The sequence below is a fragment of the Eublepharis macularius genome, chromosome 15, assembly GCF_028583425.1.
Source record: "Eublepharis macularius isolate TG4126 chromosome 15, MPM_Emac_v1.0, whole genome shotgun sequence".
Classification (NCBI taxonomy): Eukaryota; Metazoa; Chordata; class Lepidosauria; order Squamata; family Eublepharidae; genus Eublepharis; species Eublepharis macularius.
This window is the reverse complement of record NC_072804.1, coordinates 44,601,842-44,627,263: the sequence shown is the minus strand read 5'-3', so window position 1 is coordinate 44,627,263 and position 25,422 is coordinate 44,601,842. Positions and strand designations below refer to the sequence as shown.

Here is a 25,422-nt window from a genome sequence, read left to right as displayed (position 1 = left end):
TGAATAAATGAAAATGCAGCCTTAGAGTACACAGTAAAAGGTACCAGATCTTGACAAATGAAAGAAAACGCTCCCAGCTAACTAACTCCAGTGGACTTTGGATAGAGCCCTGCATCTCTGGGATGTAGGGCAGCTTTTCTGACTGTTCAGTGGCGCAGAACCAGCTGACGTGGGTGGAGATCCAGGCTCCCCCCCCCATACTTTTCTTATATCTGTTAAAGTCTCTTATATGCCTATCTGTTCTGGCAAAGCTGTGGCAATGAGTTTCCGCTGAAAGGGTGCTGAATACAGTGGTGCGAGTAGGCAGGCGCAGCTAGGGTTTTATGACCAAGCGAGGCAGCCTGCTTGCTTTGTCTTTTTTTTTTTTTAACCTTGCTGTTACGTCGGAGGATGGTGACCAGTATGAAACGCAACTCAAGCGGCTGTTGGAATTCTGGACAGGGAGAGTTTTGTACCCAGCTGGCTCTGAGAGCCACAGAGCAGAAGAGATCACGGCTTTGGTGAGTGGCTGTGGCACGTTGCCAGCAGCATGAGCCCTGTTGTTGCTGGGTCTCCCTTAACAGGTTATTTCTAGCCCCTATTCCTGGAAGGAGAGCCAGTTCTTTTACGGAGGTATTTTTGGAGACTCTCGCCTTCTCCTCTTTCTTGCTTTGTTTGGGCATGATCAGCCCATTGCATCCCGGAGAACCTAGCAACACAGCCTCCCTTCTCATTGGCTGCCTGGGCACATCGGTTCTCCAATGAGAAGCTTGTTGCCATGGCAGAGGCACCATTGCACAGAAGTGAGTGAAGAGGCGGGGATTGAATTTGCTGCCTGGTGGAAATCTGCAGGGCCGAACAGGGACCAAGCAGAGGGTTAATGTGTAGCCTGTGGCCTGGAAGCAGAGTGCAGGCTTGGACCTGTGCCAGTGACGTACATTGCCATGGTGGGCTGACAGGCTGAAACTCCCCTAGGTAGCCCTGCATGCTAGAAATACAGCTTCTTGGCTAATTTCTACTGTGCTGCAAAGAGAGCTAGTAACATGCCCCCTCCTTCCTGACCCCTCCTCAATCTGCATTCTCTCCCCCCCCCCCGCTTTTGCATAGCAAGAAGCTACTCTGGCAAGGGATGCATGCAGCCTAGAAAAGCTGGTTGTGAATTCTCCTTGGGTAGGGACTGAGTGTTTTGTTAATGTACAATTACATCGAAGTAGGACTGTGAAACCGTCGCAGTGGCTGAGCTGTGGCAATGCTGAAACATTCAGAAATCATGGGGCAACCCCACGAAAGTCTGAAATTGTAAGTTTGGGTTCTTTCAGGGGTGGGGCCATGGTTTAGTGGTACAACATCTGCTTGGCATACAGAAGGTCCCAGGTTTAATTCCCGGCATCACCAGTTAAAAGGGGTCATGTAGAAGGTGATGAAAAACGCGTCTGCCTGAGACCTTGGAGAGCTGCTGCCAGTCAGAGCAGACAGCAGTGACCTTGATAGATCAGTGGTCTGACTCGGGTTATAGCAGCTTCATATGTGTTCCAGTCACTTAGCTCTTCTCAGCATCCATTTCTTCTTGTCTCTCCAGTCCACCATTTGTAATATTGTTGGCTTGGTTTTTTAAAAAAAATCAATTGCCCTTTGATCATATGTTTTTATGGCTCCTGGTAATTTGAGAAAATTGCCTTGCTGCATGGACCCTGTTGTGGTATATTTCAAAAGCTATACCAGTGAACTGCTGTCCTGTCCTCTTCCTTCAGAGGCCTAGTAGAGAGATCTAGCTCTGGCTGGTCAGCCTCTGATTTCAAGAGCTTTTGGCTGCTTTGTAGGAGCCCCTCCCTTTCAGCTTGCATGCATTTAGCGTGCCACTGAGCTTCTGCCCAGCCCCCTTTTGGGATTGCAGCTGACAGAGGACCAGCTCAGCAGGCTATGCAGAGCGCAGATCATAGATGTAGATTTTAAACTGCTCCCACCCGGCATGCTCCAATTGTGGTGTGGGACAGGGCATCCACATGAGACAGGACCTTGGACAGGGCTGATCCAGTGAGTGCATTCCTGCCATAGCAACCAGCACCAGGCTGGTAAACGCGAATCAGCAAATGGACAATTAGCAAGAATTCTCCCAGTGGGATTTTGGTGATGGATGAGAAAGATGGAGAACAGAAATCCTTGGGAGGATCGGTTGGAGGGCCAGGGTGGGATTCTTCCCTTGTAGTCTCCAGCTTTCTTGGAAGAGATAGTGGCATCTTCCTTCCTCCTGAAAGACACCGCATCTCAAGATATGATATCAAAGGTACAAGAATAAGAGAATTTCAGAATTTCATGGTGGGAAGCCAACTCTTCAAACAGGGATTCTTGCTTTCCGCTGCAAGTTGAGTCGTTTGACTCACTTGTGAGAGTCATCTGGAGTTCTTTGCAATGCACCAAAAGTTGATGAAAGGTGTCAATGCATTGAACGTCCAGAGAGTATGCTAGAGAATTTGCACAGTACTTGTCTTTAGCAGAGTGATAGTACTTTCAGTTACAAAAATTCTGACTATCTAGAATAAAGCAGGCTGTTAGGAAGCCTCTGTGCACTGGCTCACAGTGCACTGGCAGAGTTCACCCTGATACTACAGGCAAGCTCAAATTGGTTTGCTGCAGAGAATTTCATCACATACAAGATGGATCTTGACTTCTTCTTCAAGGCCACCAAGACTTTTGCAGCAGAATTTTAAGCATTGGGTGCCAGTCTACACTTTCTGAAACTGCTTAAAAATAAGCTTCCCTGCAGTGGAGAGCACCCTCAAGTCATAGCTGACTTATGGTGACCCCTGGTGGGGTTTTCCTAGCAAGAGACCAACAGAGGTGGTTTACCATTTCCTGCCTCTGCAACTCTGGTCTTCATTGGAGGTCTCCCATCCAATTACTAACTAAGGTCGACCCCGCTTAGCTTCAGAGATCTGAAGAGATCAGACTCACCTGGGCCATCCAGGTCAGGAATGCACTAACTGGATCCCAAGTAGTAGGAGGTGTGGTGGCCCAGTAGCAGAACACGATGTGGCCAAGAGCTGTTCTCCTTATGACTTCAGCTTCTGAATATTTGTATGTTGGAAGCCCATCTTCCAGATCCCATTGGGAAATGTAGTAAGTAAGAAGTACTGCAGCATGGAAAGTGTATTCGTGGAAGGTAGTGGTGAAAACGGGGTCTCCCCTTTTGTGTTGCAAGCAGAGTTTTGAGAGTCCAAAGATCTTTTCAGGCACCAGAATCTGAATGGAATGTAAAAGAAACAATGTGAATGTGGAGAAGAGCTCAAAAGTAGAAGGCCATAGATCCAAGAAGCCATGTTGAGTACTCTAATACATAGACTTCAAGCTTTCGCTACAGAGGCATTTTAAACTTTCATTACCTCAGACTGCTGGAGGAGCTTTGGAGTTAAGTATGGAAAGACTTGAGATGATCTTGATCTCTGAGAAAGCTTCGAAGCATTGATATGCCGCATCTATATTGGAGCAACTAAGGAGAAACAATAGTATTGTTCTGCCTGGCACTGGTTAGGCCTTATCAGAAATCCTATTGGGAAAAGATCTGCTTACATTGGAGGGGTGTTCCTTAGGCTGGAGGAAGTCTTCAGATTTTGTTCAGTAGAGCAGCTGGATCCAGAAGTTAAAACAATGGTGATGCACTGGAGGTAGTTTAGGAGGTCAGTTGTAAGGAAAAGCCAAAAGCCAAAGAAAACAAAGGATGGAAAAGGCTAAGGGGTATGTGGCCAGTGTTGAGGTACTTAGAGAAGTAGTCAGAAAGAAGAAAAAAGCAGCGTTCCATCACACCTAGGCCTCTCAGATTTTTTCCCTGGGAACATACTTTTTTGGCCTTGGGACCTTGAAAAATCATGGGACCGTTTCCCTGTGGTCTAAGTACTGGATTGTAGCATTGCGCAGGTGCGGGCTCATAGCACTTAAGTCCCATATTGGCTCCAGTGAACTGTCTCAAGGGGTATTAGAAGTTCCAAGTGGGTTTTACGCATAAATAAATTAAAGATATAGTGTTCACTGTATTTACTCTAGGTTGATTTTTTTTAAAAAAAACCCTTTAAATTAGATGTAAGCGTCCTAAATGAAATTATTCACCGGTGAAATAATCTTTGTGGAGAGACTGTGGAATCTTTGGAGGTTTTCGGGGGTGGGATGGGGAGCTGACAGCTAGGTGGGAAGCTTGAGGGTACAGAGCTTTGTCATTGAATTAGATATCTTAAGAGATCCCACCTTCTTGTGGTTCATGAGTTTCTGTTGTTATGACCAGTGTTATATTTGGACTGACCTCCCCTCCTCTGTATACACTTGCCTTAGTGGAACCGGTGGCATCTCTGGAAGCATACATGTGCACATTTTTCATGTATGTGTGCAACATCCGTTGTCTGATACAAGCAAAAGAATGTACACCAGTATATAAAGTTTTATTATGCTTACCAGGTGCCTGTTTGTGCTCTGGAATCTGGTGGGTTCTGCCCTGGGAAACTCCCTTTCCTCTGTCCTGGAGGGGAAAAAACTTCCTGATAAGATTTATTCCAGAGGAATAGTCTTGGGTCTGGACCAAAGGTAGGACATGGCCAAATGAATAAGGGACAGGCAGCGTTAGGAGGGCGCAGATGACTCTAGGCAGAAGGCTTGATCTGACCTCTAGCATGGAAATGGCAGCTTTGTCAATTTTGTCTCGGTTTAAGTGGATGGACCTCTGCCTGCACAAGCTGAACTAAATAATGGCATGTACTATCCATCTACTGTGCAGCCAGTCAATGAACTGGCTGGCCATCAGGATCTAGAACTGGAAGAGCAGAGCCCAGCTCCCATCACTATTGGTCTCCTCATGACCACTGGAACTGCAGGGCTGCCAGGGTGGTTTTTGTGGCATAGAGATGTGTGGGCTAAAGTGACTCATTCATGGCCAACTGCTGGAGTTCTAAGCACGCTGAATACAATGGATTTCTCATAGGAAATAGGCAAATTTCATTATTTTGCTCGTTTTGTTCTGATAGCTTTCAGGTAGCTGAGTGTGAGTATCTATTTCAGCTTTTCCTAAGCTGTATTACATCCTGAAGAATATTTAAGCTAAGCAGATTTGGGGGGGGGGGGGACGACGGGGGAGGGGACTAAGTGTGAGAAGGGAATCCCCCCTGTGTTTCTGTTTGTATCCATTCATGTCTAAATCAGGCAGGGCCTACTTTTTTGTAACAAAAATTGAGTGTGTGGCTTACACCTTACCTTGCTGCTTGATTTCTCATTACTCACATACTTTTTTTGGTGGAGTTAATACACAGACACAGACACACACACACACCATGGTTTCGACATGGATCAAGATCACATGAATCATACCCAACACATCTAGTTTGGCTTTGAGGTTCTTGTAAACATACCTGTCAGGACTCTGGACCACTAAGACAAGTTTGTAACAAAAGCAGTTCTGGTCTGAGAGATCTTGATGCCAGCTCTTGTTGATGAAGATCTGTGGCTGGGGCTACCAGTGAATAGGTATGTTAGGATATTCCCTGCAGAAATGGTTTTATTGTAGGTTTTTTTTCCTGAAAAGGGATTTCCAAGCTCTGGCTACTGTCCTCACTAGTGATATGTTTGCATGTAGCAAGGTTGGATTGTCATGGTGGTGGGAGGAACCTGAGGCACAAACTTGGATGCTAATGAGGAGGACCAGCTGGCTGGTTTTTAGATGGGGCTGGATCCAGGAACTTTGTTCTAAAACAGTATGGTGACCTGCACATATTTAGGAACAAACTGAAGTTTCAGCCCACAACTGAATATTCCCCAATTTGGTGTTTTAAAGACACTAGCAGAGGAAGGCCTACCTGTAAGTAAGATGATTGTGCTGGCATGGGCTCCAGTGAATAGTCCAGCTTGGGATTAGGCAGCTGTTTGGATTGTATTTGACTGGTACTGGAAGAGAAACATGGCTTCATCCTCCATTGGGGTGCTTCAGGGGTAGATAGTTCCTGTCTTTCTAGCATCCCCTTTATGAAGGGTGGAAATGGGGTGAGAGCATCAAGGAGCATGGTAATTCCTGAAATGACAGAGGTGTTGCAGCTCCAGCTTCCATCCACAGCCATGGGATGGAAATCCCTCCTTTTCAATTTTATTATTGTTGATTGTATTATACTCCGTAATCCTTGAGCCTCAGTAAGACAGGCAAACTATAAATAATGTAAATAATAAATCATTGGCTTTGGAGGGTGAGTTTCCTTGCAGAATAGCATTTCTGTCTGCGGGGAAGCATGCTTGATTTGTTTGTAATTATTATTTTGGAAGTCATTTCACAATTTTGTTTAATGTCTTCTCCACCCCGCCCCCAATTTCTCAAAATGATTTTCTGGAACTATCAGTTACTCCTTTCGGAATAAGAATTTTGGCATTTAGTGCTAAACATTTCCTCCCCTTGTGTCCCCAAGTATGTGATTGAAATAAATATGTACATTCTTTATAAGTATACTGAGACTGCAGTTCTTCTTTGCTCAAAAATTAGCAGTTACTTCTCCAAAGCATTTAATTTTGTGTGTATGTGTGGATTGAGCTTTCTCCATTCTGATATCCTGCTGTCTCTCCTGATGCAACCAAAACAACTTGTTCAGGGACCGTTCAGATTTTCATATACTAGCACTAATGAGTTCATTCCATTGGGAAGTTCAAGAAGGCAAATTACTTCCTTGAACTAAAGTTCCCTGGAAAAGAACAGGTAGAAACTGGTATCTCCCAGCCATCTCCTTAGTTATTTCTCCGGCCTGCCTTTAGAAAACTTTTGTCAGCTGTTCCTCTGATCAGTTTCTACTTGGCTGTGGCACGTAACCAGCTGTTTGCTTTGATCCAGCCAAGAGAGCATTCCACACGCCTGTTGACCTTCCATAGCCTCTGCAATGACAGCTGTGTGTAGTGCAGCTTTCGAGTTTAGCTCATTGTGGCTTTAAGACTTGGTCTCTCAGGACTGCGACCTGGGCGAGTTATAGTCCAAAAGTCTGGCTGCATCGCTATTTGCTCGGGAAAGTAGTGGACTGTGAGGGAACAGGTCTCGATGGTGCAGAACATGAGTGGATTTTGTACAGTTGATCTGCTCTAGCACTGAGACACTTCCTCACACAATGCTGCTGACACTGCAAACGCATTGGGCCCGCCAAGAGCCTTCTTGCTTCCTGCCTTCAACCTGCTACAACAGGAAGCTGGTCACAGGTAGGAGCTTCAGCCAAAGGGTGGGTGCTGCTAAGCAGTCAAATAAGATCTTTGTCTGAATCTGAAGGGTAGTGAGTAACACAAGAACAACTGATACGGATTTGAGAAGTGTGTTACTTGTCTGTGTTCATGACAAGGGGAGGGAGAACTTTGGGAGGCTGCTAACAGCAAGGAATAAGGACGTTTCAGTCTCTTGACTGGAACTGTAATAAGTGGGAGAGGGAGGTCAATGTCTGAGAATTGAGAAGAATCTCTAATGTTACTGTTATGGTGCATATAAAATGAAGCATGTATCAGAAAGTATTTGGAGTGGCAAGAGAAGACCAAGAAGTCTAGGATTTTGAGTGGAGAGGTATTGAGTAGAAGATCAAGGAGAACATCCTCAAGGAATGCAAGATGTTATATCTTTGGCAGGGTGAAAGGAAGCCTTCAAAAATCAGGGTATTTTTCTTCCAGGGCCATGACAGGGAAGGCAAGATCCTTCGTACAGTATAAGCTACATGACTGAGCTAGTAGGAATTTCAAAGAGTGAACCCACAGACATGCTGTGATACATCATAGGAACATGCTTGTAATGTACCACTAGCAAAAAGAAAAGTGGGGGGAGGGGACAGTCATCTCCCATTTATGCTTTTTTTGAGATGTTTGAACCTCATGGTTCAAGAACTGTGTTTAGCATCTAAGGAACCAGCTGGGTTTTTTTTGTGGATTTGGGACTTGCATGTTAATTAAAGGGTTTTGATGCTAACTTGCAATGGAAATGCTCTTCCAGACTTTCTCTGGATTAAGGTAGTTTGCAGTATTTTCTAACACACTTGGATGTCCAAAATATATTATTGTACAATCCTTTCCTTGTGAGGGAAAAAATACTGGTGGGTGGGGGGGTGGGGGGGTGGGTGTTTGTTTGTTTGTTTGTTTGTTTGTTTGTTTGTTTGTTTGTTTGTTTGTTTGTTATCACAAGATGTGGGTAGATACTTTATTTTACTATAAGTAAAGGAGGGAATCACTTGGAGTTAAGCTGCAGTCCTTTGTTTGTAAATGCAAAGGTTCTAAAAGAGCGCTACAGGTAGGGAGATCATATTTGTTGGGTATGAACTTGGTGAAAAACTTGAAAATACACCAGAACTGTAGCAGTTGTCAAGCTGATCCTGAATGTGAGAAAGGAGAATATACCCTTGGAAAATTCATACTCCGGTTTTGTGACTCTGTCGTCTTCATCTGTATTTATTTATTTTGGGGTATTGGGATTCCAGATCAGAATTCATTATGCAAAATGTGCATCTGTTTACACAATTCTGTTTCTAAGATTTCAAATGGCCTTCAAGAGATTTAGAATTTTGGGGCAGGGCTAGGGAATTAAAGATGAGAAGGGTGTGGTGAATGGGGGCAAAAGACAAGGAAGTTTTAGGCAGCTGAACTGTGCAAAGCATTCTCTTGCTACTGGGGAGCTTATTGGATATTGCCTGCACCTTTTCTGAGCTTTGCTGCTCAGCAATAAGCGCTTCAGACCTGCTTTTAAACAATAGTTGAACTATTTTGCACAACAAACTGACAGATAATGCACATCTCTGTTTTTATTTTGTTAAGAGATATTGGTTGCTACTTGTTGAAAATCAGGTAATGCTTTAAAGAGGAAAGCTGTAGTTCTTTATAGTAATAAGAGCCTTGTGAAATCTCCAGAGCTGGGATGAGTCTGTGCAGGACTTTCCACTCTTTGCTTCTGAATGAAGGTTTATCATTATACATATCTCTAAGAGCCCGAGTTATCTTTAATTGTACCATCTTACATTTGGGTAGATGGAATGGCTTTCTGTAGCCCCTTGTTAAGCAAGCTCTTGGAAGATACGACTCCAGTAGTCTTGCCCTGCCTGGCCAGAAATGTGCACTCAGCCAATTGGTTCATACATGGCAGAAGCACAGCCTCAAAAAGACTTTCATTGTTTGACTAGACCTAATAAACATACAGCCACAGTCTGCTAGAGGGGTGCTGTGTTGCCAGGAATTGGATGCACTTGGACCTTGGCAGGTGCTCTTCCTGCCAAGTCAGTACTGGGTTTTGTGTCTCAGCATAGCAGAGCTAGGAATAGAAACCTTTAGTTCCCTTGGCCTGTCTTCCACTGTATCCCATTCCAGCCACTGTAACACATCCCTTCAATGGCTAAGAATAGTGTGGTTGCTGAGGTACCAGCAGAGGAAATAAAATTGCATTTTACGTCTAAATGAGTGTTCTATAGGTCAGTTATACCTGTATTTCTAAAAGGGTGAGTTCCCTGGTGGAGAACAGGCAGAAGCACAATGAAGAAGAGAGCTGTAAAATTACAGCTTGTAGATCCAAGATTTGGAGCCTACTAAGACCCGTATTCAGAATGCTTCCATCTTATATGGATCTTGCATGACAGGAGGTTCACTGGAGGTGTACTATCCATACCATGAAACAGTCAGATAGAGTTTGGGGTTAGCCATGGGAGCTCCAGGTTCAAAACCCCATTCAGCCATAAATCCTACTTTCAGTAGCCTTGGGAAAATGCGTTGTTAAGCTTGATTCAGATGTTTGCTGCTACGTTAATGACGCTGCAGGATCCTTGACAACAACAGCAAACTGTGGTTTGCTACAAAGCAGAAATCTCTTTAATTATCTGGGTGCACACAAGGGGAGGACAGGAAGTCCACAAGCACCTCGGTTCATTCATATTGCAGCAAGCCTTGGTTAATCTGAACCAAGTCTCACAAGTTTTCTTGTGAGAATGAAAATACAAGCTGAATAACAATTGAATAAAATTACTTCTGCTAGTCAGAGTTAAGTCAATATTGCCTTTTGGCCTGAATACTTGGAAGTACAATCTACAGGACCTAGCCCAGACCCCAACAATCTTTCACCGTTGTTCCTCTTCATTCTGTTTCCTCTTTTTACAATAAGCTCTGCATTAACCTGGCTGCTTAGCTCATGCTTAATAAAATGGAAATTGTGATGTCAACAGTTTAGGATAATAAAGGAGGAGATTTGAAATTTAGCTGGGGGCGGGGGGCGCTTTTATGAGTGAAATGTCTGGAAAATAATGGGATCTACAAGCGCAGTACAGTGACTCCAGGCAAATTCATTGTCAAAGGGTTTCTTTATATGTATTACCACAAGTTGTTAGGGTAAAAAATTCAACAAATAGAATGTAAGGAATTAGTGTTCTCTGTTACATGTAAAATCTACATGCTTGGCTAATATGCAGACCAGACGCAGTCTGCAGGCTAAATGAATATGTTTGGCTTATGCTACTTGCAGCTACCTTTAAAAGCTACAGTTGAACTTCTTTGTTTTTAATTGACTGTAACTGTCAAGCCCCAGTGAGTGATCCACGATCCTGAGATGCTGCGACATTGCTGGAGCTAAGCAAATGTGAGACCTGTTAAGTCCTTCGGTTGGAAGGACCATGGCTTTTTTTCAGCAGGAACACAGTGGAACAGAGTTCTGGAACCTCTTGAAAATGGTCACATGGCTAGTGGCCCCGTCCCCTGATCTCCAGACAGAGGGGAGTTTAGATTGCCTTCCGCGCCACTGGAGTGGTGCAGAGGGCGATCTAAACTCCCCTCTTTCTGGAGATCAGGGGGTGGGGGCACCAACCATGTGACCATTTTCTCCTAGGGCAACCCACTGAGTTCCACCACCTCTTTTCCCAGAAAAAAAGCCCTGGGAAGGACCATGAAGGAGCAGGATTTAAATAATAAAAAGATTGTTTAAAATATTAGTGCTATTACTGTGTATGATTTTTATGGCACCTAATTTGCAAAGTGCTATTAATTTATATTCTTTACTAGAGAAGCACCTATTTATGAAGGGCTGGGTGTGTGTCGATGGAGGTGGATAGTGTCCCCAAGCCATAGCTGACTTATGACCACCCCGGCGGGGTTTTCATTGCAAAAGACTAACAGAAGTGGTTTGCCATTGCCTGCCTCTGCAACCCTTGTGTTTGTTGGAGGTCTCCCATTCAACTACTAACCAAGGCTGACCCTGCTTAGCTTCTGAGCTCTGACAGAATCAGGCTCACCTGGGCTATCTAGGTCAGGATGTGTCAATAGAGAATCTTGTCTAATTTCAGTGGCCCCTGTGGAGTGTATTGTTAACCTCTGCTCACTGTGCGCAGAAATGTATTGGAGCTCCCTGTGAGAATAGCTTCTGTCTGCAAAGCCTGGCCTGGGGATTCTCTTTCCTGGGATCAAACTGTGGGAATGATCTCAGCAATGTTGACTTGGTCTTGAGTTTTGTTTTCAGTTATCATCAAATGTGCACTGATCTTGCCATAGCTCAGGGTTTAGTATGTGTTGCAGAATTCATTGTCCTAGGTAATCTGTTTCTGTTTTACATTAAAGCAAGCTTATGTCCATTACAGGTATGAGCTAGGATTGAAAGTGCAGGATAGTGCTTGATGAAACTTCAGAATCCACTTTAGGATTCCCAATGGTGAAGCATCTCTTCCCATGATTAGCAGGTGCAATTAACAAATGTGCATTTATTTATAGATGCTAGTTTATCGTATCACAGATGTTTCATTTGCTTGTGCATTTTCTTATTTAAGGGGAAATCTGCTTGGGAACAGGATAGTGTGTAGTTGGATCTGTGGTCAGCAACTAGTTTTGCTGGTGGGAGACCCTGATGTAAAGCAGCCTAAAGTGAACTAGCACCACAAATATTTTTCATTCACATTCTTTTCTTGCTGCTGGAATTGGAAATTAGGGGACAGATGTAATTCCTCTTCATAAGGTCAGGCTTGGCCCCAGAGCTGCCATTGACTGGACCCCTGTATTAGTAGAAGCCCCGCAAAACGGGTAGAAATTGACACATTGATTATAAAAAACATTTTTTTATATGCAGAAATGTGCTCAGATACATGTATGTCCTTCAGAGCAAAAGCACCCCAGTCACAATTGCAAATTGAAAATGTGCATCCTGGAAATCTTCTGTCTTCAACAGAGTTAGATAGGGCACAACTCCCCAGGAAGTTTTCCTGCACATGCTGTGTTTGACTGGATGCTGCTCAAGAACACTACCATGCTGCTGCTACTGTGCAGGATCACTACCACCATACTCTTGTGCTGCTCCAGTCCATCTCATTCTGACTTGTGCAGGAGGACTGTGTGATCTGTTTTTCCTGTGAAGCCACAAACAAATTGCCAGAATGGAACATTAAGGCTATTTTGATATTCTTAACCCCTCAATTCAGAAGTGCAGGCCTGCTGGTTTCTGTAAGTCCCGGTGACTGACAGGACTAATTTGAGCTGTACATTGACTTCAGTGATTAAAATGAGCACAGCTAGCCCAGAAAGAGGCACCCTCACATTCCTGATAATGGCCTATACTGCTCACACAAGCCCAGGAAGATATTTTGTGAATGAGCCCCCAGGTCAGTGGAAGCTTCAGCAGCAATGACCCCCACTGTGAATAGCAGGGCTGCAAAGGTGCAAGGATATTTTCCTCTGTGTGCTGTGCATTAAGAATCCAAATCTTTCTCCTCTGCTGCTGCTTTGAGAAAGGAGAGAAGCCGCATGAGCACAAAGCAAGAAAAAAATTCCCTGCTTTCCCATGCTCTGCAGGCAAACAGTATTGAGGAATTGCACCAGATTCCCATGCTGCTGAGCATGAGGCCAGAGCTGTTCACAAGTGAGTGGTATCTGGAATCATCCTCCCATGCCCAGAGCACCGGATTGGTCCTAGAGGCACCAGCAAGTGAGGAATGGGATTGTATCAAATAAGAACCAAATTGCCAGGCCTCTGTGGAGATGTTTTTACTCTGCAGAGAGTGAAAACACTGCTTTCTACACACGAAATATTACGTAGTCTTCCAATTTGGCACTTTTCATACCTAGGCTAACATTCCAGAGTCCTCAGTGACTAATGACAGTATAGCTGTGGAGCATGCTGCAGTTCATGCAGGGATTACCATGCAAGTTGAGAAATGCACAAGAGGCATTTCTTAGCCACTTGCAACCTGTATTCTAGTCAGCACCATGCCATTGTCCTAACACCATCACCAAGTCCTCTACTGGGGACCCTTATAGTCTTGCCCAGTGTTTGAAAGTTGAGAACTGTCCTTCAGAGAGGCTAGAATTTGGCTAATCACTGGGTATCTGCTTCAGTCTTTCTCCCGCTCTACTTACTGTTCCTTGACCTCAATGCTTATTCATTTCTAGCTCTTCCTGCTCACTGAATGAAAGCTGTTGTTCAGCATGCCCTCCTGGGCCTGGGAAAATGATTGGGGGCCTGGCATTTCCTTCCTAGCTGTGATCCCTCCCTCCACATTAAGCAGGCTTTCCGTGATAACCACTTTACATGGTTTAAAAATGGTGATCAAACATGCAGAACTGTGAGCTGCTACCATTTACGAATGTACCACACGGCTTTAACTCTACTTGTGGCCTGTAGTATTGCAAAAGCAAATTTAGTGACTTACTTGCTTAATAACTTCATGAAATGCAGAAATTTTTGACTGATCTGATGCCTTTGTGTCACTGGGCTGACGTTCTCTGCCCTGGGTTTGTTTCAGAAAACTGGATCTGTACTCTCACACCCTTCAAAAGCCAGGAATAGAACCCGAGTTCCTGGCCCTCTCCTCACCTCTACTGTAAATCAAGGGCTCTGATTCTTGTTCTCAAACTGGAATGTATTTTGTGGTCAAAGCGGAGAGCTATTTCTGGGAAGGCAGGCATGAGTGTGTTAGGCTTGGTGACAAGAACCTTCACCGGAATTTTTTTTGTATCATCCTCTAGGTGGCAGCAGCAACCCACAATGCCAGCTGCCGCCCTGCAGCCAGGTTGCCTCTCTGGGCCGCTCTCTTCCTACTGAGACAATCATGTCGAGCCAGCACAGCCATGCACCCTTTTCCAGCATTCAGCCCATGGCTGAGCATCAGCAGGTAATAATAACCGGGAGAGTCCTGTTCTGTCTTTCTGCAGGGCTGCTCCTGATTCTGTGACCCTTTCTCAGTATGTGTAGATGATACACGCTTCTCAGGTCACACGGTAGACACAAGTGCTCTTACAGTCGAGGCCCTAAGGCTCGTAGGGGGAGACTACAGTAGGGCAGAAGGAGGTTTAATTATCACCAGAAGTAGTCATGATATATGGTTAGATGTACTTTACCCATGGCAGCCAGAGCCCCCTAGGCAGACGGCCGGCGCCTTTGCTACAGTATGGGGAAAGTTCGGGAGGTGAGGCTGCACCCGTGAAGCTTAGGGGATGATGGTGATTTTACCAGCTTTCTGTCTTGCTAATATTTTGTTCCTAGCCAAGGAAGTGGCACAGAAGAAAGCAAGGCTGCAACCTAAGATGCCCAGATGACTTGCCTGCTTCACTGTCGCCCAGTAGTTGTTGATCTTTCTGCTTGTGCTTGTGGCTTCAATGGCCATCTAGACTGAGAGTCTTAACCCCCCCCCCCACCTTGCTCCTCTGGTCCCACGCAGATCATGCCGGACCTGGCCATCCTGCAGAGAAGAATCCCGCTCACTTTTCGGGACTCTGCCACGGCACCGCTGCGTAAGCTGTCTGTGGACCTTATCAAAACCTACAAACATATCAATGAGGTAAGAGGTAACAGCAGTGGGAATCGGGGACATTTTCAGTGTCAGAGTCTTCTCTGTCTTTCAGGATGCATTATCAGTGATGCCATCTCCTAGTTACTTTATTTATTTCATTTACATCCACTCACCTGTGGAGATCAAGAAAACAGTGTACCTCAAGCTCTCAGGAATCTGGGTGCTTACTGGACCTAGACCTCACTTAGTTTTGGCATGCTTGCAGATTGTTTGCCTCAGACCCATGATCTAGAACCATTCTGTACCTCCTTTGCTCTGCCTCCTCTTGAAGGAACGGGATGGGGGTCACTGGGTGTTGTGTGCAGTATTTAGGGGAGATGTAGCTCCCTGTCTTTTCGAAAGATGTTTGTATTTCTGCAAAGCCTTGGTTGTGCCTCTCATTGTCCAGGTTTATTATGCCAAGAAGAAACGCCGAGCCCTGCAGGTCGCACCCGAGGACACCAGTACCAAAAAGGAACGGAAAGTGCACAATGAAGGCTATGATGATGACAACTATGATTACATTGTCCGCAACGGCGAGCGCTGGCTGGAGCGCTACGAAATCGATTCACTCATTGGCAAGGGATCCTTTGGGCAGGTAAGAGACGGGGGTGGGGATAGGAGAGTTCTCTATTTTCGTGCATACTGCATGACAAGTTGCATTCCATGTTCATGCAAATGGTAGCCAGAACCTGCAGATAGTTTATCAGCAAATGTGCCTTTGACCAGATCAGAGTGTATGTGTCCCATAGCCACCATAATGTGCCATTCGTACAACCTGTTTTGTTAAAAGTTTCTTCTCCACCTTTCAGTGCAAACATCCCACCCATCCTCCGTGGCTTACAGTGTCCATTTCATTGCAAGCAAAGCTTCGTTCTCCAATATCGACAGAAGTGTGTGTGCATGTGCATGTGTTCATGTGTGCGCCCCCCGCCCCCGATCTTGTGCTTCTCTGACAATTATGTCACTAAACACCACATAGTAGTGCTCTTGGGTGGGAAAGATGATCACAACATGACTGTTTTTTCCCCTTACTAGGTGGTGAAGGCCTATGACCAACAGGCTCAGGAGTGGGTGGCCATTAAGATAATCAAGAACAAGAAAGCATTTCTGAGCCAGGCTCAGATTGAGTTGCGGCTATTAGAGCTCATGAACCAACATGACACTGAAATGAAATACTATATTGGTGAGAGTCTGGGGGACAGTGCCTTTGCTTTGGGAAGGAATGGGTTTTTTTCAACTTTTGTGTGAATGGGGTAGGGAGAGTCACACTGGTCGAGATGAACATTAACAGGGGTCTAGAAGGTACCTGCTGGATGGGTAAAAGCTGTGGAAGGAATTGTGTGATGGAGATAAATGAGGGAGAGGAGAGGGCTATGTGAGTACTTGAGTTGGAGGTGAGGTTTCACTGACAAAATACCCAAGTGAGAGAATTGGTAATAACTCGGTATGTGTGTGTATGGTAAAGCTGTGTATGTTACTTATTTGTAACAACCAGGGGCAATAGGAAGCAGCACAGTTGGATGCTCAGTGATCGAAGAACATTTGAGATGGTTGCAAGGGCTGACTGGGATGTTGTCAAAGTGTGAGTGTGGAGTGATGACATCAGTGGTGTCGCCACAACACCTTCTTCCCTTTATCCAACCCTACAGTGCACTTGAAGCGGCATTTCATGTTCCGGAGCCACCTGTGCCTGGTGTTTGAGTTGCTGTCCTACAACCTCTACGACCTGCTCCGTAACACCAACTTCCGAGGCGTCTCTCTCAACCTCACACGCAAGTTTGCCCAGCAACTGTGTACTGCACTGCTTTTCCTGGCGACACCTGAGCTCAGCATCATCCACTGTGACCTTAAGCCTGAGAACATTCTGCTCTGCAATCCTAAGCGCAGCGCCATCAAGATCGTGGACTTCGGCAGCTCCTGCCAGCTGGGCCAGCGGGTGAGTTCCTCCAGAATCCTGACCTTCCTAGCCAATGAGTCATCTTAGGCTGTTGCCCGGCAGCTTTGGCAATATCCCTCATTTTAAGGACTTCTTAACTTGAACTTGACCAGGTAGACAGTGTCAGCGTAGAAGGCGCAATCCTTGTCCCACCCAGCGTTCGATGCCAGAGGGAGAGGGAGAAAGAGAGCCATGAGCATGATCCCTTCGATGGATCAACTGACTTTGTCTCACCTTTTTGTCCCCACAGATCTACCAGTACATCCAGAGCCGGTTTTACCGCTCACCTGAAGTGCTACTGGGCATGCCTTATGATCTGGCAATTGACATGTGGTCCCTAGGTTGCATCCTTGTGGAGATGCACACAGGAGAGCCTCTCTTCAGTGGTGCCAATGAGGTAGGTAGGCCTTGCTTGGGGGGTGGGGAAGGCCAGGGCTCAGTGAGGACCTAGATTCAGTCTTCAGCTAAAGGATCAGGTAGTCTGTGATGTGAAAGTCCTGTGCCTGAGACCCTGGAGAACCCTTTGGAGTACAGAATATTGATCTTGGTAGACTAAGGATCGGACCCAGTAGGAAGCAGCTTCCTGCCACATGGTTCAGCAGTAGAACATCTGTATTGCATGCAGAAGCCCAAAGGTCCAGTCCCTAGCATCTCCAGTTAAAAGTATCAGGTACTAGGTGATGTAAGTAACATCTTCTTGAGACCCTGGTTGGCTGCAAGCAGTGCTGACCTTCATAGACCAAGAGTCTAATTCAGGATACATCAGTTTTGTGTTTTCATTTATAGGTGAGGAATGACCAGTCACGAGAAATAATAATAATAACATTTGATTTATATACCGCCCTTCAGGACAACTTAATGCCCACTCAGAGCGGTTTACAAAGTATGTCATTATTATCCCCACAACAAACACCCTGTGAGGTGGGTGGGGCTGAGAGAGCTCCAGAGAGCCGTGACTAGTCCAAGGTCACCCAGCTGGCTTCAAGTGGAGGAGTGGGGAATCAAACCCAGCTCTCCAGATTAGAGTCCCGCGCTCTTAACCACTACACCAGAAAAGACAGTATTGTTCCCCTAGTCGCCAGCTGGGTAAGAAGAAAGGGAATGTTAGAGAGGAAGATTTGGGCCCTGGGGAGTTTGCTCCTGAAGGCTAGCTTCAGCAACTAGGGGTTGGCCAGGGTGGCCATTGGACTCCTTTTGGGGTGGCATCATATCATCTAGGCAAGTGAGGGTGCAGTGATAAATTCTTCATGCTTTGGCTGGAACAGCAGGGCAAGCAGAAGTATCTTGGGCAGCATTTTTATAAAACATGACTCGGAGCGATGAAAGGTTTGTATAGTGGGATTTAAGGAGGCTAGTGTACAAACAAAGATGCTGGGGGGGGTGTCAGGAGGAGAGCTGTAGGGGCTGGAAGGTGTCCGCCTGGTGCTCCTCCTCCTCTTGCTCTCTCCCTGCAGGCGGACCAGATGAGCCGTATAGTGGAGGTGTTGGGGCTGCCACCCCCTCACATGTTGGAGCAGGCTCCGAAGGCTCGCAAATACTTTGAAAAGCTGCCCGAGGGGGGCTGGGTCCTCCGGCGGGGCAAAGATGGCAGGAAGGTAATTCCTAACGGCTTTTCTGCTTTCCTCTCACGTCTTCATTCAGGTCTTCCCTGCCTTTTTCAAAGAACCAAAGGCAGTAGATATTTTAGTGCACTCAGAACATGGCAGCAAGAAGCATCAAGCGCTATCCTTGGTTTTTACTACTCAGTGTGCATTCAATTTAAACTTCTACTCTAACAAAGTTTCTAGTTACATTTTGAGAACAAAAGACACTATCAACTTTCTGCATGAATATAGATTATTTCCCCTGTTAATCTTACCCTTTTTCTAGAGTTGGGGGTTTTGTATTTGTTTCAGTTAACTTTGTGTTACAACATTGGGAAAAAATTACAATTTTCAGAGCATCTACAGGAAGTTAAATTGGAAACGTTTAATGTTCCTGATTTAGTGGATTGAGAATATGCCGCAGGATGGCATGCTTCCTCCACATTCCTATAGTTTGGGGTTAGGATTGTTGTCATGAGCATTTTCATTCCACCCTCTTCTTTTTTGAAGTTCTGTAACTTGTTTTTCCTAGGTGTGGTAATAGAGGAACTTGCAGGATCTCTTACTGGTGTTCCTCTGCACCTTTCAGGCCTATTTTTCTCTCATGCATTCAGAAGAGGTTTTAGAGGACCTGAGAACTAAAAATGTATGGACTGGACCCAAGCCATCTAGCTTGTAGGCTTGCTTTCAGACACACATTAATCCATTAATTCAAATGAGACAAGCCTTTTCTGGCAGAAGTACCAGTATGGACACATTGTTAAAGCATGAAACAGGCTGTACATTCTAAAGAATGCACAAACATAGACAAAGAGCTTTGTCTGTCTTGTTTTGTCTTTCATAATCATGTAGAAACCAAGATTAACAAATTCACGTATCATCTCCTCTTTAAACTTCTTGGTGCAAGTTATGTTGGCAGCTGTCCTTGGCCATGCTCGAGAGGAAATACCTCCTGCACCAAATTCTTGGAAGTAAACAGCTTACAACCGTGTGTGCAGGAGGCATAGCCACAGCTGTTTCAGCATAGTGACACTTAATTTTTGCATTGTACTATTTTTCTTTTAAACTTCACGCTAGTGGAGTTTAACACCTTCCTTTGAACAGAAAGCATCTTGTTCCCATTGCATATTAAATGTATTGTTTCCTATTTCCAAATACAGAACAGAGAGATTTATTGTACACTGCTTCCCTTTTGGCATAGCTGATCATTTCGCCACTGGATGTTGTAGCACAAGTACAAGGCACTCCACCCACCCTTTCTGCATCTTCCCTTTGAGCCGCTGTCCAGCTGATTTTACTGCTTCTTGATGCCTTTCAGGATTACAAGGTTCCAGGAACCCGGCGGCTGCATGAAGTGTTGGGGGTAGAGAGTGGGGGTCCAGGTGGGCGCCGTGCAGGAGAGCAGGGTCATTCGCCTTCTGACTATCTGAAGTTCAAGGACTTGGTGCTGCGCATGCTGGACTACGAACCCCGTAGCCGCATCACCCCCTTCTACGCCCTGCAGCACAACTTCTTCAAGAAAACAGCTGACGAGGGCACCAACACAAGCGCCAGCACCTCACCTAGTCTGGGCACGGAGCACAGCCACTCCACCAGCACCACCAGCTCAGTGTCCAGCTCTGGTATGCACCTCTCTTTTAAAACTCAGTGATGGAAGGGGATAGGTGAATCTCCTTTGGGAGGGAATTCCGTAATTTTGGTGCCACAACTGAAAAGGCTGTCATCCCTCTCGCCTCAGATGGCCGGGGTACCTAAAGCCATCTGAAGATGACCGTGGTGGTCTGGTAGGATCCATATGGGTTAGGTTTGTAAACCCCCAAGTCATATTGGCCTCTCGTAGATACATGCTTTTAGACCAAGTCTGTATAATTCAGTAGTATCTCATTTGTCTGACAACAGTTTTCATGGCCTTTCCCCAGCCTTGTTACCTGAGATGTAACTGCAGATGCCAGGGCTTAAACCAGGAACGCATTGCATGCTATGCAGTGCACTTTGCTGCTGAGTTTATAGCTCTTCCCCTCCCCCCCCCACTCCCCACCCGTCCACCTGGTTTGTGGGGCTGGGTCTTGAGCCCTTCCCAGAGTCTCCAGCTGTGGAACCATCCACCTTCTGTTCTGTTGGTCCCTGTTCCCCTTCATGCATCTTGTTGGTACCTGTTCCCCTTCTCTCATCCTGTTTCTCTCCTGACAGGCGGTTCCAGTGGCTCTTCCAACGACAACCGTGGTTACCGTTATAGCAATCGTTACTACGGCAGCATGGGCACTGTGCATGCAGACTGCGAGATGCAGAGTCCCCAAGTAGGTTGTGTGCCAGGATCTGACCTTTGGTTTTCAATTCCCTTTCTACAATACCTCTCCCAGTCTATTTCTGTCTCTTCTATACATGCCCATTTCGCTGCCATCTGCATTTCTTTTTGTTGTTGTTGTTGCAGGCCCCCTCTCAGCAGCAGATGCGTCTCTGGGCCAGCGGTGACAACGAGAGTATTCCTCACATCTTACCTCACAAACCCACACCCAGCCAGGCCATGCCATGTTTCCCACCGACTGGGCACCCCCCGTACCAGCGCCCTCCGCTCCCGCTGTCTCCCCCTCTCCCCGAGGCCATGGAGGTGTCTCTGGGCCCTCGCCACCTGGACTGCAACCCCTCCAGCCTGGGCTCCTCAACCTTGCACTTGGGCACCTCAGCCTTCCGGACTAGGACTGCTGGCGGCTCGCGCCCCGAGGGACTCGGCCTCAACTACCCTCTCCGCGGGCGCGGGCACCGAGAAACGGATGAGACTGCACTGATGGGTGTCTGCGTGCCCCAGGGCACAGCTGCCAGCTCCTGATGATGGACTGGCCCGGCAGGCTAGGAGCCAGTGCCCGGCGAGAGTACTCCCTTGTTGCACCGGAGCCTGGACGGGCCAGGACTGACTGTGTAGGGCAGGGAACCAGTTGCTCACAGAGTGCTTCTCCGCACAGGAGAGTTCGAGTGGGCCCAGGACATTTAACGGTGGGATGGGTCGGGTTGCCTGGCTGGCAGTGGCCAGTCTAGAGACCAGGTCCTCTTTGCTACCCAGGATCCGCCCTGCTGCAAGTGGTAAGCGTTGTTGGGGGATGGGAGGGGGAGCAACAGTACAGGGGGAAGCATGTGGAGCCAGCATCCTCCCACCCTCACAGCCCAGATGCCCCTTCCCATCTTTCCGGTCAGTGCTTTCTCTAACTTGCGTGGTTCCTCCTGGCTGCTGCCACAAGCCTCCCTTCCACCCCCCACACCCCTCGAATCACTCGGCAACGTCTGGGCCTGGCAGCCATTCCCTTCCCTGGTGCGAGAGATTTCAACACTCTTGTGTGCTTGGATGGACAGACAGACTCCTGTGCACTACCTGGACTTGATAGGCTTGGCGGGCCTGTGTCGGTCCCATGGGAATTGCTGCTAAAACTCCCCCCTCCACCCCCGCTTGGAAATAAAGGGTTGCCCCAACCAACAATTGAATGTTTATGCTGACTCATGTGCAGCCCTCTTGGACCTGCCTCTTGCTGTGCATACACGAGGGGAGGGGGGGGAAACAGTGCCTAGGTCTGAGCTCTGGCACCGTCAGGATGTTCGCCGCACATGCTGCCCTTACCCTTAGCAAGGCAGCAAAGTGGGGGACATGGCTCAAGCCTGGACCATGGCTGTGAACTTTTCAAACTCTGCCTTACTTGAGCGCATGCCTCTTTGCACGGGATTCTGTCTGAGCTCAGGCCGTTTTCCTTAGGGTCCTGCTTTCTTGCATAGGAAAGCGTGGAAACGGTGCAGAGAACATGGGATGTGTGTGACCCAGTGTCCCTTTTCCTTCTCATGTGAGGCTGGCCCCTTCACCCCCACCGCCATCTTACCCCACTGCCATCATACTGGCGTTCATGTGAATATCGGATTCCTACTGAACAGGCGAGGAACCGAAGCACAAAGAGCAAGACTGGGAGCCTCCTACCGTGGGTCTCTTTGTTCCACCTGCTGCTTGTCACTCACTAGCTACTTGGTGCTGCTTCCATGCAGCTTGGCACAAGGGGTGATAGCTGTGCTTTCGTGAGCAGTGTGGCATGCCCCTATTCCTTTTCTCTTCAGCTGGTCGGGATGGCTCTTCCTTTCAGAAGGCATTGAAGCAGCTGGGTCCCTCCCTACCTTGTCACACAACAAGAGGGTTGCCGTTTGGCACCAAAGCCTAAAGTCGCCCATCTTCAATGCATGGTGGAACTGTTAAATGTGGTCAACACGGGCAACTGTGTAAACTCTTGCTCTGGAACAGATTTGCCACTAATATTATAGCAAGCTGTTAGTTCTATCTATTGTTCTGTAAGTCAGGGTGTGTGGTTCCAGGCCCAGTTGCAGGCAGAAGGGGGTGGGGGCACCTGGATGGAAATGTTAAGTGGCTGGTCACAGCCTGGGTCAGTGGTTCACAGCTAGCTTACTCCAGGAATTTATCTCATTACCTGTCTAGTCAAGAGTGCAAGATATATTTGCACATTCAGGCCTAAGTCTCTTAGACTGTAGCATGGAATAATTTGACACAGGGCCCAGAATTCAGTGTCCTGAAAATCTTGTTTTAAGAAAAAAAAATTCTTACGGCTATAAGAACAGGCTGGGTTGTGTGGGAAACTTCTGGCTCAATAGGATTTCCATTGGCCAGAGATCGGGGCATCTCATCTTTGCCATCCACCCACCGCACTAACAGTTACATAGAACTGAACGTATACCTGCATATTTGCATAACATGCGCAGGTTACAACCTCTAATCTTTCTGGATGCAGACTTTTTTGCCCTTAACTACACTAAAGGCACAGTCTTATATGTGCTGCTACTGGAGGCAAGGGCAGCAGGGTGGATGCAGCACAGGGGTGGTGAAATAGCATTAGTGCCCAGGCAGGAAGTGTAGATTGAAGCATCAGCAGTGGCTGTAAATGGGCCTTTAGGGGGGAAAAAATCAAAAACTTTGTAGCAGACATAAAGTTCATTAGGAGGCACTGGGCAAGTGAGCACTTAGTAGCTGCTGAGCACTACCCATACTGCAAGCTGGTCCAACATTGGGTTCTGAATGGAATTAAGTTCAATATGTTTGAGCCAAACCAAGGTTTTGCAAGGAATTGCTTAACACGGGAATGTATTCCATTAGTTCTCTCCACCCATTTAAATTATAAATACTGAGAAGCGATGGTCATTGGGATTCTTGTATTCTTGCTTTCCCTTCTTTATGTCTCTTTCTCAGGCCAGCCCCCCCCTTCTGTGGCTCAGGTTGCCACACACCATCCCCCTCTGTCTCCTTCAGAAGCAAGTCCGTGCAGTCTGCTTGAAAACCAATAGCTTTATTTCACCTGTGACTTGTCTCCTGTGTAAAGTAATTGCCTGAACTGGTAAGAGTAGCCAAACTTGCAGTGGCAGCTTTTAACCTGCTCGGATTAGTAGTTGCTGTTATCATGGAATAGCCATAACTGAATTTCCATTGTAAACTGTTGGTAGTTCTGTCTGTATTTTAAAAAAAGATACTTGATAGAGACTTGGCAGCTCCTGTGAAATCTTGTGGCCAAGACTGGGTGTAGTCTGATTATGCACAACCACGGAGGGGAAAAAGAACATGAATTAGGTGAAACTTTGATTGTCTGCAGAATCTTCGCTTTCATCACCCCACCCTACAAGGTTTTAGGCTTTGAGGCTACACAGATAGGTTCGGAAGCATGGCGCTCTGGTCTTGTTCAGCATGACTTAAGTCTAATTGGAAGCTATGATGGAACTGAAACCAGTTTGGCCCATTGCTTCTAATGGGAGTTGGCCATGTCTTGCACTGCAATCAAAAGTCACGCTTGGAGAGACATCAAAGAAGAGTAATAGAATGGATGCCCACCGACCAAGCAACAGGGTTGAAAGTTTTTTTAAGTGTGTTACTCAGTTGGAAGAAGGGTACTTTACACAAGAGTCTCCCAATATGGTCACATGCTAGAAATATAATTGTGGCAACTCACAAGGAATGCCTCTCATGTAAGCTCCCTTGTGGGAATAACCTTTTTAAAGGCAGGCAGCAGTCTGGCTAACAAATTATGCCTCTTCCAAAACGGCGGCAGGGTTGCCTCTTGTACCTGCGCGCGCGCGCGCGCGCGCACGCACGCACACACACCCTTTGAAAAGGAGTGAACTTGCTGGAGCTGTGTTGGCTAACCAGACCTGGTCAAAAAGTGTAGCTGCCTCCCCAAATCCAGGAGCAGGAGAAGGAATTGCGCCACATGGAAATGCACTTACATGTATAATTTATGTAAGTCACAGCAGGGAAAAGAAAGGAGATGTGGACTTAAATGGCTATTCTAAGCATTTGGTTATTTTGATGCTGGGGTGTGGACCGCTGGCCATGTCTGATCATAGATTGAGATGGGGTACAAATGCTGGAGTATTAATAACGACATGGGCACAAACGGGAAAAAACCCCGAACACGTTGTTCGGTGCCATCCACGAACGTGGATGAACATGAACTGTTCCTGGACATGTTCATTGTTCGTGGGGGCCAGAACCCCACCCCCAAACATCCCCACTTAGCCCCCCTCCCCTCAAACCCACTTAGCTGGCCCTTTAAAGATCCCTCCCCCCCTGCCTCCTGCCAGTTTAAAAGCCCCTTTCCTGCCAGGGCCCTTTAAACACCCCACAAACTGACCTTCCCAATGTCCAATACCCACCACATTTGCAGGGGACATAGTCTTCACTGTCCTCTGAAGACCTCCCAAGTTTCAGAGAGATTGCACCCCGGGAAAGGCATGATCCACGGGTCTCCCCGTTGGCTGTCATTTTCACAGTGGCAAAAACAGGACTCTCTGCTGGAAGTACTTTGAAGGATTAAAGCCAGAAGGAGTTCAGACAGAGTTCAGTCTCTCCTTGCCTCCAGTTGCCAAGGGGATTGATTGCAGCAGGTGCCAGACTCTCTGGCTTGCCGAACCGTTTGTTTAGGATCGGACCTCACGAACAGCTTGCGCGAGAAAAGCAGATTAGGCTGTTCGTGGTTTTTTTCTGTTCGTAATGCTGTTCGTGCCCATGTCTATTAAGAACTAGTTTTTAATGGAGGAGGCTAATAGGGAAATGATCTCATAGTTTAGGTAGCTGCAGGTATAGGATTAGATTCACATTTCCATAATCTAAAGTGCCTAATCTCCAAATTTTATCGCA

At 46.6% G+C, this 25,422-nt stretch overlaps 1 protein-coding gene across 2 annotated transcripts in view; it reads left to right on the top strand.

The window, feature by feature from the left end:
* The window catches only part of DYRK1B (dual specificity tyrosine phosphorylation regulated kinase 1B), a 34,968-nt gene extending 11,099 nt beyond the window's left edge, over positions 1–23,869 (top strand). Inside the window, exons 1-11 of one of the 2 annotated variants that reach the window (XM_054999386.1) lie at positions 6,960–7,179; positions 13,933–14,078; positions 14,625–14,744; positions 15,145–15,333; positions 15,774–15,921; positions 16,388–16,674; positions 16,925–17,071; positions 18,129–18,269; positions 19,576–19,879; positions 20,448–20,554; positions 20,689–23,869. In XM_054999386.1, the coding sequence (XP_054855361.1) occupies positions 7,092–7,179; positions 13,933–14,078; positions 14,625–14,744; positions 15,145–15,333; positions 15,774–15,921; positions 16,388–16,674; positions 16,925–17,071; positions 18,129–18,269; positions 19,576–19,879; positions 20,448–20,554; positions 20,689–21,084 (2,073 nt within the window). In that variant the 5' untranslated portion in view covers positions 6,960–7,091 and the 3' untranslated portion in view covers positions 21,085–23,869. Of the gene's footprint in view, positions 1–6,959; positions 7,180–13,932; positions 14,079–14,624; positions 14,745–15,144; positions 15,334–15,773; positions 15,922–16,387; positions 16,675–16,924; positions 17,072–18,128; positions 18,270–19,575; positions 19,880–20,447; positions 20,555–20,688 lie in introns of those variants that run through there. The other variant, XM_054999387.1, reaches the window with a different exon arrangement.
* The last annotated feature ends 1,553 nt before the right edge of the window (positions 23,870–25,422 follow it).